Consider the following 17,347-nt stretch of genomic DNA (forward strand, 5'->3'; position numbering starts at 1 on the left):
GAAAAAAATGAGGCTTTAATCTGCAGTGAAACACTCCTTTCCTTCTTTTACAAAACACCTAGAAAATTAGTAATGAAGAAACCTGAGGTCACAGGAAGTGTCAGACAGGTCAGCAGAAGACACAGGACACTTCTTACTCTCTAGTAATTCCTGCAGGATTTCCACATTTCCTACACTGCTGCCAGGCATTCTCCCCATTTTTTTAAAGGCAGCACCTCTTCAGAAGGGCAGTCAGAATGCAAACCACCAGTCCAGAGCTCAAGAGGAGTCAGGCTTCACAAGTGATACCTCATTTCATACCATGGCCTAAAAGAAAGGCACTTTCTGCCCCAAGCCTATGGCAGAAGCAATTAGATTAACCTGGAAACTCATAATGAGTTCTCTTTTAACTACTCTCTTTCTTTTGCTGTTAAGTGTTTGTCCTTGCTTACTTACAGGATGCATTCTTTTGATCACTTTTGGGTACAGAATGAAGATACGACTCTAGGATTGAGACCACACAAAAATTCTTACAGATCTCCTCCATGAGTTTCAGCAGTTAAGACACAACTTTGCCATTCTTTTCATCCAAATCAACACATTCTGCAGAATCTGCTCCTTCTGATCATAGAGACACCTGGTCTTACCTCCCTAGCTAAGCAGAATTTAAATGTCTCCATTCAATCACACAGAGAACAGTGCTCATCTCTCTTCAGATGTTACCCTAGTATTAACACGAACAACCCGTGAGAAATACCTACATCTGCTGGGGTGCAGAGGAACACAAAGTAAAGCATTAAGGAAATATTCCAAAGTTGCTATGTAGCACACTGAATATTTTAGTCTTAAGTAAACTGAGGGATTTTTCTCCTCTCAGTATTAGTAGAAAGAGGAGAAGCATACTCAAGTCAAATAAACTTTAGACTCCCTTAAAGCCATATTGCTTTGATCTTGCCACAAGTAATTCTACCTTGTTCAGTCACCCACCAATGCACTTGTATTTATTAGAAGGTGAAAGAGTTACTGCTGTAGAGTTAGAAACATTAGAGACTATTGACTTTGCAATGGAGATGACTACTCCCTTCCATTTGGCAGCTCTGTCTCCTTGTGGTCTGGCAAGAAGAATATTGTCATAAGAAGCAGGTGACCCTAAATTTTAAGAATAACAAAGCTTTACAATAAAAAAATTAAAGCCTCAAGATCAAATATAATTTTCCAGAATGAAATACTCATTATTTTTACCAGATCAAACAAATATTGTTGATAATGAAAATATAACACAGTAAGTTGATACACAAATTACTTAAGATGCAGTACATTAAGTGTAATGCACAATTTTCTGTCTGCTCATCTGAGAGTTAAAACAATTTCATACATGCCCCAAACCCTTTCTGTGGTCAGTATCAATAAGTACAAAAGCTTGGCAATCCTAAGTTAAACTCCTCTCCCTACGTCACAGATCTGTATTTTCTCCTATCTGAAACAAATGGGGTGTTAACAGTGGGTCAGTCTTGAATTTGGCCTTCCTGGATGCGAGTGCCTTGTGGCACGAATATCACGTGACCAGAAGCATTTTTCTACACGCATATATCCAGAATTCAGTGATTCCAATAACTGTAAGCAGTTCCTATCCAGAGAAAAAGCAGCTTTCTTTTACCATTTTTTTCTCTCTCAACAGGTCTGCAGTATTATTCTTTTCCACGTAAGTAATGTGATTCCCATTTTTTACAGACAATACTGCCCCTGGTACTTCTGAGACCAGAATCTAACCTCAAAAACACATTACTATTCAAGTTATAAGTGCTTTTAAGAACAACTCCTCTGAAACTACTAAGTCCTTCCACTTGCATCTTCCTTTTCACAGCATCTACTCTATAGGAAACAAAATTTTCCAGATTATATAGGTGCAAAGGGTTTGAGGTTTCTCCATTGGAAAAGCAGAGCAGAAAGAACCTTGGGTGGCTTCAAAGTTTCAGACAGTATCATTACCCCATATCTCTCACACCAAGCAGCAAACTAAATGGGAAGGAAAACATGAACTGTTAAAAATTAATACACCTTCAACCTTAGTGGTGCCTTAACATTGTATTTCATACTTCCTAATGTCATGTATTTCCTAATGTCACAAGCATCTCAATATATAAGAGCTGTGCTTCTCCCCCACTTTCTTTCTCTCCCTTCAACACTCTTTCCTTCACATCTGTGATTATACTTTTGCTAAGAAGTTATTTACAGTTTTGGTAAGTTTCACTATAAAGTCCATTAGTGGTATTTCCATTTTACAAGTCTTTCTGGCAGATCATAGCAGGCTAGGAAATCAATGAGTAGCAGTCACTTCAGAGCAAAAAAATGATATAGAAGGAGAGTTTACTGCAAAGAATTAGCATTTCCCAAAAGAAATATTACAGAAGATCAGACACTGACTAGGTACAGATAAGTAATTTTCACTGACATTGACAGATTAAACATTTTAAAAATAAAATAATGATTTTCGTATTTTTTAATAAATTACAACTTTCTAGAAAACTGTTATGAGCCTAACTCACTGCAGCCCTTAAAGCAGTGCTCACCACTATTTAAGTTCCAATCAGTCAAACATTTGAAAGTGTTCAAAATAAATTATTCCTAAGCAAACACATTGCACAATATGACATTACTCTTCTCAAACCTTACACTTGCATTCTGCAACTTTAGTGAAGCAAAGCACTACCACCATAGCTATGCAAGGCCATTTCAGATTTAGAGACATCTACCTGATCTCTTGGCAAAGAGATCACCGAGTGAAAGAAATGCAAAGCAGGCAAAATGTCATTTGGGACAGAGAAATTGCTTGAGTAATAAGGATTACAGAAGATTCAAGTTTAAAACAGATTTCTAACTTTCCTGAACCACCATGCTATCAGACCAAATGAACATTTTTTTAATTTCTCTAGGCCTTTGACAGGAAATACTCTTTTTAAAAACATATTGCTTATTTCATTGCTATGAATGTTGCTTGTTATGTAACTGTATGGTTTTTTTGAAGGTGCAGCTGCAGGCAACATTAAGCAGGCATGACAAAGGGAGCACTACACTCCCAGAAGGAGTATCAACAGGGAAACAGAAGAATGGTAACTTGCATATTAGAGCAGACTCAGCAATTTACATCTGAATTTCAAGACAGATCAATTTCATCAGGTTTGGACTAAATCTCTGCAGAGGAAATATTTTTCTTTCACCACTAACTCAAACAGGTCTGAATACCATCATTCTGTCTAGAAAAAAAAGTCTGCTCTTGGTTCTTATAAGGACTGGTGTTTAAGGGTTGTACAGCTAAAAGCAAGCTCAGATAAAAGACACCGCAGCATAAAGTTTAAAAAAAGTGCTTGGCAATAAATAAGTGAAGGATTATGTTCAACTGGATGCCTGGGAAAAGGATCTGGCACAGTCTTAGTGACAGATTTTTCACTGTGCTTTACATAAAGAACAAATTCAATATATAAAGAACAAATTCAAGTGTCAGGGATGCTTCTGCACATCTAGAGTTCAAGCCTGTTCAACAAGGTATCATGCTAAGCTGTACATTACTCTTAGTCGCCCCAGACAAAAGCTTTCTCCTCTGGCATTTGTGGCCACAGCAGTAACTTAATACAGATTCTGACACACATGCTTCAAGACTGCCCATAAGCCTCTCAGCTATGGAGAGAGGCAGGCCAGCTGAGATTCACTTGCAGAATGGAGCTGCAGCAGGGGACATGGAAATACTCCATGACAATCAACAGACCTGAAAGGCAGCTGTATTCACCGAGACTTAATTCACCCCTTTTGGAGGAGAGTCTCAAAATATTCCTCATTTCCCTGGAGCCCCAAATCAAAGAGTCATTTCCTGTTCTGGTATCAGTCTCCTTTCTCCTTTGTTTTAAATACAAATATAAGCCTTGAGACCTGTAGTTCCTGGAAAATATTGTCTTTCGTTGAAACAAAAGTACTTCTACAGAGCTGCTCTCCAGTTCTTATAAATCTTTTTTCCCAAAGGAGCACTTGCTCTGCTTGAAATATCTTAACTTTAAAAATGCTAGGCAGTATGGATAACCAAAAGAATTGTAACAGACTACTGCTAATTCAGAAAAGGAAACTTCCTTAATTTTGGATGGCTTTTGTTTTGGATGATACATATGTATCACATAATGTTTGAATAATTTTCAGGAAAACAGAGTTCTCTTGGGTTTGGCTCTTCATTTTTCAACCTAGCATAAGTCTGCTGTTAAGTGGACTGAGCTCCATTAAATAGAATAGCAGAAAGCAGAAGAGGCAACAAACACATCAGCAACTTTTCCAAAGTCTGAGTAGATTTGCTCTACTCTATTTGCCTCAGCTTTTAAAAGAAATTTTAAAACTGAAAATCAAAGAAAAATAGCGAGTCTGCTATAAACTGACTGTGTGCTTTATGTTTTCCATTATTCCCTGCTTTTTACTTTGCCTTTGCTACAAGAGAGTCCTGCATATTGACTCAGATCACACTATTGGGACTGTACCTGCTTGAATTACCTCCTTTCTCCTCCCAAATAGACTCATGGTAGTAAAAGGTCTGTTTGTTGGTTGTTTTGGGGTTTTTTTAACTGTATTACTCTGATGGCCAGAGTCTCTCTTCACACTGACAGGAGAACACTTACATCACCTTAGAACTTCTTGAACCAAGTTTTCATGGTATAGAAGAACACCTCAATGTTTAAACAAGTGTATATAAAATATATGGACAGGCAAGAAGATAAGCAGTTTCTTTTTTTTTCTCTTTGAGTAAACAACCAAGTATAAAGCAAGGTTGAGGGAGTGCTCAACAAACTCCTCAAGCCAGTCTGAAATCCCTCAGATTGCTATCAGCTGAAAGAAAATAATGTACCTTGGAGAGAGAGATCAGCAAGAGAACCATGGCATGCAGTGTAACATCCCACTGGCACACAGAATCAACAGCACCACGTGTCAAATACCATTACTGTAGCAGTGCTGGTACATAGATGCAGCAGCCTCACCCAGTATCCTGTAGCAGAGACCAAGCCTCAGCTCTGTTGGGAAGATTTTCTGAGGGGACACCCCGTGAACTTGATCAACCAGCAGTCTGTACTAAAAGCACCGAACTGTTTCCATTATGAAATAAAGAAGAAAGAGATCTGTACTTCAAACTGGCTGATGTGGGGCTAAAGGGGAACACTGCATACTTAACCTAGCATAGGTGTGAAAAACAGGTACTTCAATTTGAAAATCTGACTGGTCTTCCATATTTAAAAAAACACCCCAAACTTTACCTAGTCAGTAGAAATTTTGTCTTATTAAAACATGGATGGGATATAAACTGTATACCACAAAGAAATATAACTACTGATTTCAAGTGCTGGTTAAGCATGTAATGGAAATTCCAGTGATCTTGCCCAGACCTCAGGATAATTCTGTTCATTTAGTTCTTCTAGGAAACTATAAAGTTACAAGGGGAAAGAAAAAAGCCAGAGTGCATATCACACCCTGTGATGCACTGTCAGGTAGTCTTCCAAATGTCACAATAACCAATTCCATGACAGGTAACAGAAGTTTCCAAGAAAATGTCCTGGCTAAAACAAAAAGTCTGGCATATGCTTTCATAAAAGACCAGAAAAGGGGAGCGAGATGGAAGAACTCTACACTCCTACTTTTCCCAAGAGTTTTTAAGAGCTGTTCAGGAAACTAACATGCCAGAAATGAAGAAAAACGCAGCAAGCATTATATGTCTATATCATTTTTCAATGCCTAAGCACCATCTCTAACCATAAGTATTGTAGTCCAAGTCACAGACATCATGTAACTGTCATAATCATGCCTACAAACTTAAATAAAATCCACATGAAAACAAGGATCTGCCTGCACAGCCAGCTTCAGGGTTGATGCCAAAATTTGTTAAAACTTGTATTAAAAACACAGTAAGTAGCCCATCTTCTACCTGGAAAGCATTTCTGTAAGTTGCACAAAGCCAGCATATGCCAATTCAAATGCACCCCTGTGCCTTGATTGCAGCAGATGATGTTTAAAGTAATCACCAATATTTTTAACCTAAAAAAGAAAGAAAAAGTTACAAAGTCATTTGAAATTACATACACATAATTTATATATGCAAAATATTTTGCAGTTCAAAGCAACAATCCTCCCCCTGATTGGAAGGATCACTGGTACAATCAAAAAGCAACTACAAGTCTTATAATAGACAACCACTTACTTTAATGATAACAAGTATTATACTCACTTTTTTTTAGGTTAAGGGGGTATGTCCGTATTCTTTCCAAAAGTCAAAAAATATAAAAGACATGAAATTGGTTATTTGTCCGTGACGGACATAGTCAGATTTTAAGAGAAGAAAGGGACAACTCTGATTTTCAGGGAAAACACATGCAGATTCCTTCTTGTTAGCCTACGCTCTTGCCAAAACCCCAAAGAGAATGCCAACTACAACACGACAGCAGAAAAAAAAATTCTAAAAAATATTTAAGATATGAAATTCAAACTCCGAAAATTGTACCAAAGGGAAACAAATCTACTTTAGATTAGGTAATACATATAAATACAAATTTCTAACGTCCCAGAATTCTGAATAATTGCTGTTGACCATTAGAAACATTTTTAAAATGAAGATGAAATTGCAATGTGAGCTATTTTCAAAAGCATTAAAACTGAAAATGTGATACCTAAACTTTCACTTATTTTCTAGAGCTCTATTACAACACATAGCTTTAAAATCTATTTGGAAGTTTACAGATCTACATAATCTCATTCCAAGAAGGATAGGCTGTCTTGTTTGTTGTTTTTTTTCTTTTGGCTCTCATCAACTTTCAAGTTCTAAATCAAACTTCCCACATAATTTGTTTAAAATGCATAGCACATACTTAATACCCTTAGGCAAAATTTACTTCAGGAGTCTTTCCTAGAAGTTCTCCAGAAAAAGTTTCTTTAAACCTTTTATATAAAAATATGCATAAAATCACATCAAGTTGCTTATAAAATTCTGCTTGCTCTGTTACTTATACAATTACTCTAATACTTTAATAGCCTGACAAGTAATTAAGTTGTCAGGGAAGTTAATGTCATATCTACCTTTATGGTTTTTCAGCTTCCTTTTAAGTAATTTGTATCACCCAAGCAATGAGACTGCAAAAATGAAAAAAAAAATGAGACCATCTACATATTATTTTCTGCAGCTAAAACTTACCTAATGTGAAACACACAATAATTGGAGATATTTGAGCTAAAAAAGTTATGTCTGAGTGGATTTTAAGGTAGCTTATATAGCTACAGAGTTTCATTTCAGCATTCTAGTCCAAAAACGAGAAGTGCCCTTTATTCACAAGGATCTGACCCATGGATGGGGCAATTCTCCAGGTGTGTAAACAAAACCAAATCAAGAAATCCATACACATTTAAGTCAATTTACCAGCCCATCCCAGCACCACGCTTATGCTTCTAGAATTCATATGAATTTTTTTTTTTTTTTGGTCACATAACTTCCAACTTTACTGTTTATACTTCTGAGTTTCTTGCAACAGCCATGTTGACTAGAAGCTTGCATCAGACTGAACTCACAGGCTAGGAGCAGTACTACCATAACTCTGTTCTTGGTCAGAAATTTAGAATGTAACAGGTGAACCTTACTAATTCAACAATCAACAATGTACAGGGCCACACTTGCTGTTGAGGGCAAGAATCTGGGTATTCAAGACAAATTCTCTCAAAGATATTCCAAAAATATTAATAAAAGCCATGGGACAACTCAGTCTTTACTTCTGCTGCCTGTTTATTTTCACTGTGACACACAGCTCTGGCAAGCTTATCTCCTACAATTGTCTTAAAACTTCCCAGGTGAGATAAACAGGAGTTTGAGGAAGAGCTAAATGTTCCCTCATACTTGGAGCATTCATGATTTCCATGTCATATGACAAAAAAACCTACAGAATGTTCATTAGATGTTGTTCTGGTGGTTACATGATACTATTTATATTGATTTTCTCAACAGGCATAGTTCTAAGCGTGCCATCTCTGGACTTTAAGGATCAGATGGAAGATGAAAAGTATGATATGCATTTGAATAAAGAGATTCCTCCAGCTATACTCTGCACTACCTATGTCTGTTATTTCTAAAGGCAAGGCCACCATGTAAAATAGCTGATGTTTTGAAGACTGCCACGTAAACCCAATCTCCTACTCAAAATACAAGGAGAGTGCTAATCTGTCCCAGCTTCCCACAAACAACAACACAGTATCATGCAGGAGCTGCCTCCCTGCCAATCTGTCCTCCACAGACACAGCACAACAGGCAGCATTCCTGCTGCAAAGAGTAGTCCCCAGCAGCACGCTGCCTGCCAGGAAGCAGTTCTGCTGTGCCATCTCCTAATGCCCACCAGCACTGTAAGACACTATTTCCATCTGCATGCTCCATTAAAAAAGCAGGTACAACCAATTAGAAGTCTGTGAGCAAATTCAACACTCACTGTGAACTTTTGGGCGAGTAAGTTATGACAGCATGAATCCCCTAAGACACAACTTAATGCAGTTACTGACCTAGATGTGGAGCATGGTACAAGAAGAAGATTTGCAACAGCATGACACACACTGGCCAAGAAGTTCTACCAGACTTTTCTCAACAATTACTTAGCCTGGCTCAAGGCAAGCTGACCAAGGTTTCTCTTAAAGTTTTCCTTCTCTGTATTCTTACATCTCTTCCAATAGTTCTAAGATGAAGAAAAAGAATGGGCAACTTGAAAGAAAAGTTCTACATGCATGAGGTAACAAAATCCAACTTGCTTGTTTGTCAACACTGATAAGTGTTTAAAAAGTCTGAAGCCCTAGCAGTTACGGCATTGACATTTTTCGTCATTTCTGATGAAACCCTCCTTTTTTTTTGTACAACACATGGTAATGACCCAAAGTTACAAAAAGCACAGAGAAAATGCCTGCAGTTTTCTTTGTGTATTTCCTTGCAAGCCTGAGGAAAATCAGGATTTCCAACTGACTCCTCGTCCATTAGCATTCTTCTTATTCTGTTTTACAGGAAGACATCTGAAGCATTAACAAGCTGAAGAGGCATCTATAGGGAAAGAAGGTATTGTAACAGAATCACAGAAAATCCTGAGCAGGAAGGGACCCACAAGATCATGGAAGTCCAACTCCTTGCCTAATAATGTATTATTTCTGAAAGAGCACCCATCAATGTCTGCTTTCCAAAAACAGAGATGCTGCAGTTAGACCTGACTCATTCTGAAACACCAATTCCCCTGACTTGGTGCAGATTAAGGAACACAATGGTGGAAATGCATATCTGCTCTCTCATCTGCCCTCCAGACCCCGGCAACAACACAAGCACAGCTGTTTTACCAGATGAAAACATGAGGACTGGAAACAATGCAAGAATAAAGACACCAATGCTATTTCCATGGCACCACAACATTAGATAAGAAATAAAATCTGGAGTATATAACACTATTTGTTATTTTTAAATGTGAGGTTCTAACACCTAAGGAAAAGGTAACTGGTTGTTTTCTGCTGGAAAGAAAAAGAGGTTAGAGTAGTTAGTCTTTCATATTTCTGTCTTCTGTGCAAACTGGTTTTATTGAAACATATGTAAATGAAAAGGTCATCAATTAAAACAGAAATTTAATAAACTGAAAATATTTCCCAAATAAATGCCTGTGGTAATCTAATTTCTCGTAAACACTGAACTCAATGCTCTGTAAGAGACCCAGATGGCATATTAACATTTCTGATCTCTCATATTAAAAAAATCAGAGGAAAAAGATACAATCACATTACATACAAATTATTCATAGCAATAGATAAGAAAAAGACAAGACTAGGACTAGTCAGCATGCTTGACTTTCAGAACTCTTGACTGACACTAATTAAGGAAGAGCTTTAAGCAGAATCTCAATATGCATAGTTCAAAATTATAGCAAAGAGACTTTGAATATGAAGTCAGTTTAGAAGATTCTTAGCAATTCGATTAGTGGCTAATATATCCTGATAGAGAGACAACAGGAAGGTGGCAGGCAGGCACTGGTACCCCTAAACACTTCACACATCTCATAAACAACCCAGTACAATTAGAATGAACGAGGTTTTTAGTAATGTATAATAACTTCTTCATTTATCTGTTTTTATCATACCACTGGATCTGAATACCACTGGATCAAAACAGGACTAATAATAACCAAGCACAACAAGAAAACCCTTACACCATGGCAATTAAAAGAAATTTGAAACCGACTTTTTCCAAATAGAACACAGATTCAAGGAGAAAAACCTCTAAGAACTGCCCCTGCCTCTACCACCACTCAAGAAGAAATTGCAGGTTTTATTATAAAAATTATTTACCTGTTCTACAGTAATCAATCCCTCTGAAGGTTGAGATGTAGTCTGTGAAGGCAAAAGTTTACACAGTGTCCCTAGGAGCAGAGATACTTCCTTCATGCTTCTCCAGCAACATACAAGAACCATTTGAGCTGTGACGTCACATGCTTGCCTGTCTTTGCCTTGAAAACAAGAAGACAACAAATGCAATAGTGTAACTCGGGGTTCTCAGATGTAGGTGTGTAATTTAAACTTCACTTAGCCTGTCCAACAAAAGAGAATTAAGTATGAAAAAAAATCTAAACTTGCCTGTCCAAAAGATAGTTTAATCTTGTTGACCCTAATTGCCTCCTCAACAATTGCTTTAATTTCTTGCACTTGGAAAAAGCATAAACATTTTACCAGAGAAGTGTAAAGAGTAGAAGTCTTTTGGTCACAACTCCTATTTACTGGCACACCGAGCAACAGAAACCTGGTCACCTTCCTAGGCAGGCATTCATTCCCAACATTAACCTGGTCACCTTCCCAGGCAGGCATTCATTCCCAACATTAACCTGGTCACCTTCCCAGGCAGCCATCCACTCCCGCATCCATCGCGGCCCGGCGCCTCCCAGCAGGAAGAAGCGTTTGTGACGCGCCGCCGCCACCTGGTGGCCACTGCGGCTCTTGCACGTGTTCACCCTTGTGAAATAAAACGCGCGGCCCCACCAAAGTATTTCAAATGTAGGGAAAAGTAACCGGGGAAAGGAAGTTCAAAAGCTTGCATAAACTATTACATTTTTAAATGTGCGGATACTCTATATATTTATTCTGGCCTACATTAAACATGCAAAAGTTTACAATTTCCTTATTGTTGTGAGCTTCTGTTTCATAGCTGTTATTCATTAAAAGAGACAAATACTCCCTAACATTTTACCACTAGAATCTTTCAAGCTGAAGTTTCTGGTTATCTTATTTCTTGCAACAAGTTGTATTGCATCAATCTCCACTAGCCTCGTGTAGACTGGAAAGGAAAATCACAGTAACACTTCTCAACAAGAAATACATTAGAAGCATGGCTTGATAGAAAAGGTGTTCAAGATCACCGGGCCGGTACAGTTAAGGCAACAGAGTCTAGTCCAATATGAAAGTAACTAATTTTCACTTGTGTCTTAAGAGAGATTAACCACAATCTTCCAGAAGCACGGTGAATTAGTCTTTAAAGCCATGTCCATCAATAACTAGCTTCTGACAGGTGAGAACCAAAACGTTACACAAGCAAGTAATTTCCAACTGATCATCCACATAAAATAATGCCTCTATAAAAAACACCTTTATTTAATTACTTATATAGCCTTGGGTTTACCTCTCATTTCCATGCAACTATTTTTTGTTGTCCTCTGGTCAACCAGATTTTCAGATTCTTCTTTGCAGTGTTCTTTCAGAATTTTTGCTTGCATAAAATAATCATTTGTGTCTTGTGGTTGTATCTCATGCAGAATCATCTGCAAGCGACCTGCACTTTCTGCATATTAAACAAGAGGGATATTTAAGATAGTTTTGTCTCCTACTTCCATTCCTTTATACTGACATAATTCATTTGGGGTGTATAGGTACAAAAGAAAGCTATAAGTATTAAAAAAAAAACCCATAAGGTTCTATGATGATTAGAACAAGCAAGGAAAAAAACCTGAATTTACAGTGCCCTGTTTTGAAAGAGATGCAACAATACAGTCTACAAATGTTTTTGGGTTTTACAGTGAAGAAGTCAAGAAAACTTTATCAGAAATTAAAAGAATGACCAAAATTTATGACATGAAATGAGAAACTGAAAGGGAGGGATGCTCACTCTAGTTCTGAATGACGGCAAGACAAAGAGACCTTCAGGAGCATCAGATTTGAAAATAATTATTTTGGGATTCTGTTTGGTTCTTTACCTGGATCACTGTCCATTGGAATAAGACCCTCTGGTGATGAGCTCTGTACTACTGGGGATACTACAGCAGAGAGGCTGTATGACATCAAAATGAGCCTGGTCACTATTTCCTTCCATTCAGACACCAGTGCCAAGTTACTTAAGGACAAAAAAAAAAAAAATCAAAAAAACCAAAACACAACATGGATTAAAAATAATTTTATATTTAAGAACCAAAGTTACAAACACTTCTGCAACAATATTTATGAAAATTATAAATAGGATAGAGATTGAAAAGCCTTAAGGCTGAGTTTAACACATACAAAGGAAATATCAAAGAGTTCTAAAAGCCACAGGTACTGCATTTTCTTATAAATAATACTACATGATTTTCTGTTCTCCTTAACAACTCTTCCACTGAACTTTAACATGGAGTTACAACTTTCCATTTAGTACGTTTTGCTTAAAATATGGAGTTACAACCTATTTAGTATGTTTTACTTACTTGAAGGGTAATTGCTGCAAAGCCCCAGTTATACAGTGCACTCTCCCATACATGGGAAACGATGCTGCTGCTCGAAGTAGAGACTTCTTGGCTTGGAATATTTCTTCTTCCACGTTCACCAACAAAAGCTTGATAACTAAAATATTTTAAAGCATGGATTTACATTGAACATTCATATACTGATCTTCTAAGAAACAAATATGCTTTAAGAAACAGGAATAAAACCTGTGTACACAACAATTCAATGGAATATGCTCAGCAATTCCCTTTATTATACTTCTCCCTCTTCTGTCATTAAAGTATGTTACCATTGATGTTCAGTTACCTAAACTCCAACAGTATTTGTTATAGTCAGTTTTATTTGTCTCTCTGAACCAAATGGCAGCTGTGAAAAGCACAACCTACATCCTATGCTTAGGGATAATCACACAGCTCATGATGAAGTCACAAGGAGTTACCTACTCTATACTGCAAGTCAGACTTCACCCTTACAGCCACATTAATACAATGGTGAGTACAGCAGAATATTAAAGATCAAAAATTCATAATTATACATTTGAACTTTGTTTTCCACTGAACAACTTGACCGATTTTCAAGGCTATATGTGCCTATGTTAATTCTATTTATAGCTTGTGACATCTCAGTGCCAGAATTGGAACAAATTACAGATCCTGTCAAGGAACCATGGATCACCACCAGCAGCAGATGCCCCAGAGCAATGAGACATGAGGTTACCCACACATCATCTTCACTCATGGCAACCACAGACATGTCTCAAAATTGTTATTTCACTGCATATCAAGAAAGAATTAACAGGCATCTGTAGAGAAGCCAAGAATGGCACAAAAAGGTATAGAATTGTGAGTTTACTGCAAATTATATAAATTTTTTTATTACAAATAATGAACTTAAGTGTTTTAGTTTGACTGAAGATTACTTAAGGTAGAGAAAGCCTGGTTAACAAATTTGCCAAACCTGCCAGATGTACAGCCCTGTCATCTTTCATCCAGGGGCACTAAACCAAACAAAAATATTCTGTTTGTTAACAAAGCCTCATTACTGTGAATGTGTATTCACAGGACTGCAAATCACACAGAAAAATGGGGCCAAGTGAACAGAGCTCCAAGGGGCAGCATTACAAACACTGAATATTGAAACAAAGATGGACTAACTAGAGCTGCCTCCCCCCTGGGTGAGTGAGGTCTTAGGGGAAGCAGAGGGTTCTTCCCTACCCTTTATGCACTCAGCTTCACCAGGCTCACTGCTTGGGCCTTCACAGCACTTTCAAATGTCACTAGTCAAAATAATGTCAAAAGCCATCTTACAGAATATTCAACAGCCTCAACATGAACTGGACTAAAGAAGCCATGTTCTTTAGCAAGATCTTACTCATCAGCAAAATACAATATACTTAAAATCCTGTTAGACATAAGGATCTCTTACTAAGCCTCCTACCAAAAGCCTTATGGAAAAGCAGCACCCTTTCAACAAATATAAAAAAACCTTTCCCCCACAATCTTACCTGCCAAAGTGTTTTTCTCCACTGTACTCACTGATTTGTTTTCCTCTACCTGGGGGTTATGCTCAAGCCATTTTCCTAAAGCAGTGTGCTGCAGTCCTTTGTGATATACTAAAAAGTTCAACAAATATGAAGCAGTGACACAATCATATGGCTTGGTGCTTGTGCTAAGATCAATTGCTGCTTGGAATAGAAGATCTAGGTTTTCAGAACCCTGAAAAAACACACAAAGCAGTAATATTTCTCATTTAATTGCGCTTCCAGATTGATTTAATTTAGCTTCTTACCACCCTGGAATCTGAGAACCTGCTTTTAATTAAGTTTGCTGGTACATATTTCTTCAGAAACACTTATTTTGTGCACTGATGACCTTACATTCAAAACATGCATGTGCATGTATTTAGCAAGGATACAATTACATAGATATTGAGGATGGGGACAGCTATTTATAAAGCAGTATTCAATTACACTGCACCTCACAGGAAATATTTTTTTCAAGTTAATGTGTTTTATCTGCTAATGGACATTAAAGAGAAGCACAGTTTACTTGGTAGCAGTATTTGTTCATCTGTACTAATGAATTTTAAAATAAATTTTCATCAAGTTACTACAGACAAATCAGTATCAATTCAAAGTGCAAAATTTGTGAGAAATCAAAAACCCAATCAGATAATGAAACCTGAGATCAATTAGAAATTAAAGGAAATAGGGAGCTGAATTTCCTAAAAGTACAAGAGTAACCAAGTCAAAATGTCTCAATCATTTACAAAGAGAAGTCACAGCTAAGTCAAGGGCTTGCATTAACTACTTCTCTGATAGTTCACAGTCATACCCAATGAACTTCCCAAACTCCTTTGTCCATTAGTGAAACAAGCCTCCTTAGGTAAGGACAGAGGCTATACAGAAATATACAGAAGTTGCTAGTGATGGGCACTACTGCAGGCAACTTGGACTGGCTTCTAAGGTTCAGGATTCCTGCTCTGTACCTAACAACAGCACCTGGTATACTACAGAACATTCCACAAAATTACTCCCTCTGAACTCAAGTTCATACCTGTAAATTCAATGCAACATCATGTAGTTTCATCAGAAGTCTAAATGCCAGAATTTTTACTTCCTCAAAAGTACTGGCAAAACACTGGATCAAAGTTTGGACACGAGCAGAATCAATCTCCTGATTCAACTGGAAAACTTGTGCCTGGCCTGTTCAAAGAAATTAATGCCTTAGATAGTTGTGCTGTAACTCTTTCCAGAATAAGCACTCTCGCCACATTCTGCTTTGCTATAATAAAACAAGCATTAAATTTTAGCAAAATTATTATTTTAATATTATTTCTCTTAATCGGTCTTAAAATTATGTATTTCCCATTATAAGGAATAAAAAAGGCTTACCTTATTTTAAAAAAATTACTCTTAGTGATACTCTTAGAAAATAACTTACTACCAAAAACAGAATCCCATTTACTCCCTTTAAATGCAGCATAAAAAAAAAAAATCTTTAGTTTTGTTTAAAAACTCTTTTCCTGCAAGTATGTAATAGTAGAAAATTATTCCTTTCAAAAAAGAAGTTGAAAGCTTCAATGTGTTTTGGTACTTAGTGTTTTCAGTTATTTTGTCATAGGAATAATCCCTTAAAATGTAAGCCATTACAATTTCTTTTGATTTAATTTAGATATAAATGAGTTGTAAATTCTGGTGACTTGACTTAAAGAAGGTAGAAATTTGAGGATGTAAACAGCTGCACCATAATACAGCACAGAACACAACAGCTGAATTACTTTTACAGAAGTACTGACCAATTTATAAAATTCTCACCTGATATTATAAACAACTGAGGATAACTTTTCATTTTTTAAAAAAAGCAGTAATACATAATAATAACACTAATGTGTTCATTTATCAAAGGGTTTTGAGAAATTATTTAGCAAGATGGCAATTTTATTTCCTATCAAAATCAACTTCAATCTTAAACAACTAACTTCTTTAAAGAAAGAATACCTTTTGACAGAAACTGACTAGCCAGCATAAAAGACTCTTCTTCAATACCTCCTATTCCTACAGTCTATCAAAGTCTATAAATTAGATTTCATACCTTTTGGAACAGAAAATATTTCTGCTATTGATTCCAAAATACTTAGTGCACAAAACCTGGTTGGGTGTGATGAACCAGGAAACAATACCTCAAAAAGTCTGGCACATACAGATGACATGAAATCCTGGGGAATAAAAAAACATAAGAAAAAAATTAAGACCCCTTACTTGTTGCCCAACAAACAAAAGCCAAGCAACTGAACTTGGGACATTCTGCTTTACCCCAAAAATTATGACCTTACAGTGAATTTTGGAGAAACAGGAGGCCAACATTCACAGTACAGACACTGTTTCTTGTTTCTTAAAGTACAGTGAAGGCTGGACAATCATTTGGGTTTTTAAATACAACAGTTTCCTTTCCCCAAGCCCACAAAAAGGCACCCATTGTATATCTAATCCTGAAAATTAGCTGATGAAGAACAGCAGAACTCAAGGAACAGATTGACACAAAGATACTGATGATATGAGCCTTTAAATAGGATAAAAAAGACAAATACAATAGAAGTCTTCATGCTAAAGTTCTTGTCATTCATTCTCTCACTCACTGATTATTCTGGACTAGAAAAAGACTGAAGCTCAACTGATCACTATTTTAAGTCCAAGTAACACATATCACTTAAAGCTCGCTACTAAATGGCCAACAGATGACAAGATGACAGGACATTTACCCTTTGTTTTTTTGGCTTGAGGGTGCATCTCCAGCCATTCCTTCCTTACTGCTGTTTCAATGCACAGAGCAATCCCTCATAAAATAACCTTTATTGGTTCAAATAAAATTTATCTTAAAGACACGCTCCAAATACCAATGGGCATTCAGTTCATCAACAAGAGCATATTTAGTCAAAATAAACTTGCACAAGTACATCAAAGTGGACAAGCTCCCCAGCACAGTTTGGCTTTACAGGCTTTTTCCTTCTGCACTGCACTGTTGCCTAACACACACACAGAGCTTAACATACCCAGTGGTGTTCAGCAACAATGAACTCTCAGAAATGCTATACCACCTCTATTACTTGCATC

The 17,347-nt window shown here is 37.0% G+C and overlaps 1 protein-coding gene across 4 annotated transcripts in view; it reads right to left on the minus strand.

Annotated features, from left to right (window-relative positions):
- Positions 1-17,347, minus strand: part of THADA (THADA armadillo repeat containing) — a 151,757-nt gene that overhangs the window by 123,241 nt on the left and 11,169 nt on the right. For all 4 annotated transcript variants that reach the window (XM_021526433.2, XM_021526432.3, XM_077781904.1 and 1 more), the window contains exons 15-22: positions 16,329-16,452; positions 15,291-15,439; positions 14,240-14,450; positions 12,717-12,852; positions 12,234-12,370; positions 11,663-11,821; positions 10,342-10,499; positions 5,927-6,036 (exon numbers count right to left, since the gene is read on the minus strand). In XM_021526433.2, coding sequence (XP_021382108.2) covers positions 5,927-6,036; positions 10,342-10,499; positions 11,663-11,821; positions 12,234-12,370; positions 12,717-12,852; positions 14,240-14,450; positions 15,291-15,439; positions 16,329-16,452 — 1,184 coding nt within the window. The remainder of the gene's footprint in view (positions 1-5,926; positions 6,037-10,341; positions 10,500-11,662; positions 11,822-12,233; positions 12,371-12,716; positions 12,853-14,239; positions 14,451-15,290; positions 15,440-16,328; positions 16,453-17,347) is intronic.

This window comes from Lonchura striata, chromosome 3 (genome assembly GCF_046129695.1).
Source record: "Lonchura striata isolate bLonStr1 chromosome 3, bLonStr1.mat, whole genome shotgun sequence".
Taxonomy (NCBI): domain Eukaryota; kingdom Metazoa; phylum Chordata; class Aves; order Passeriformes; family Estrildidae; genus Lonchura; species Lonchura striata.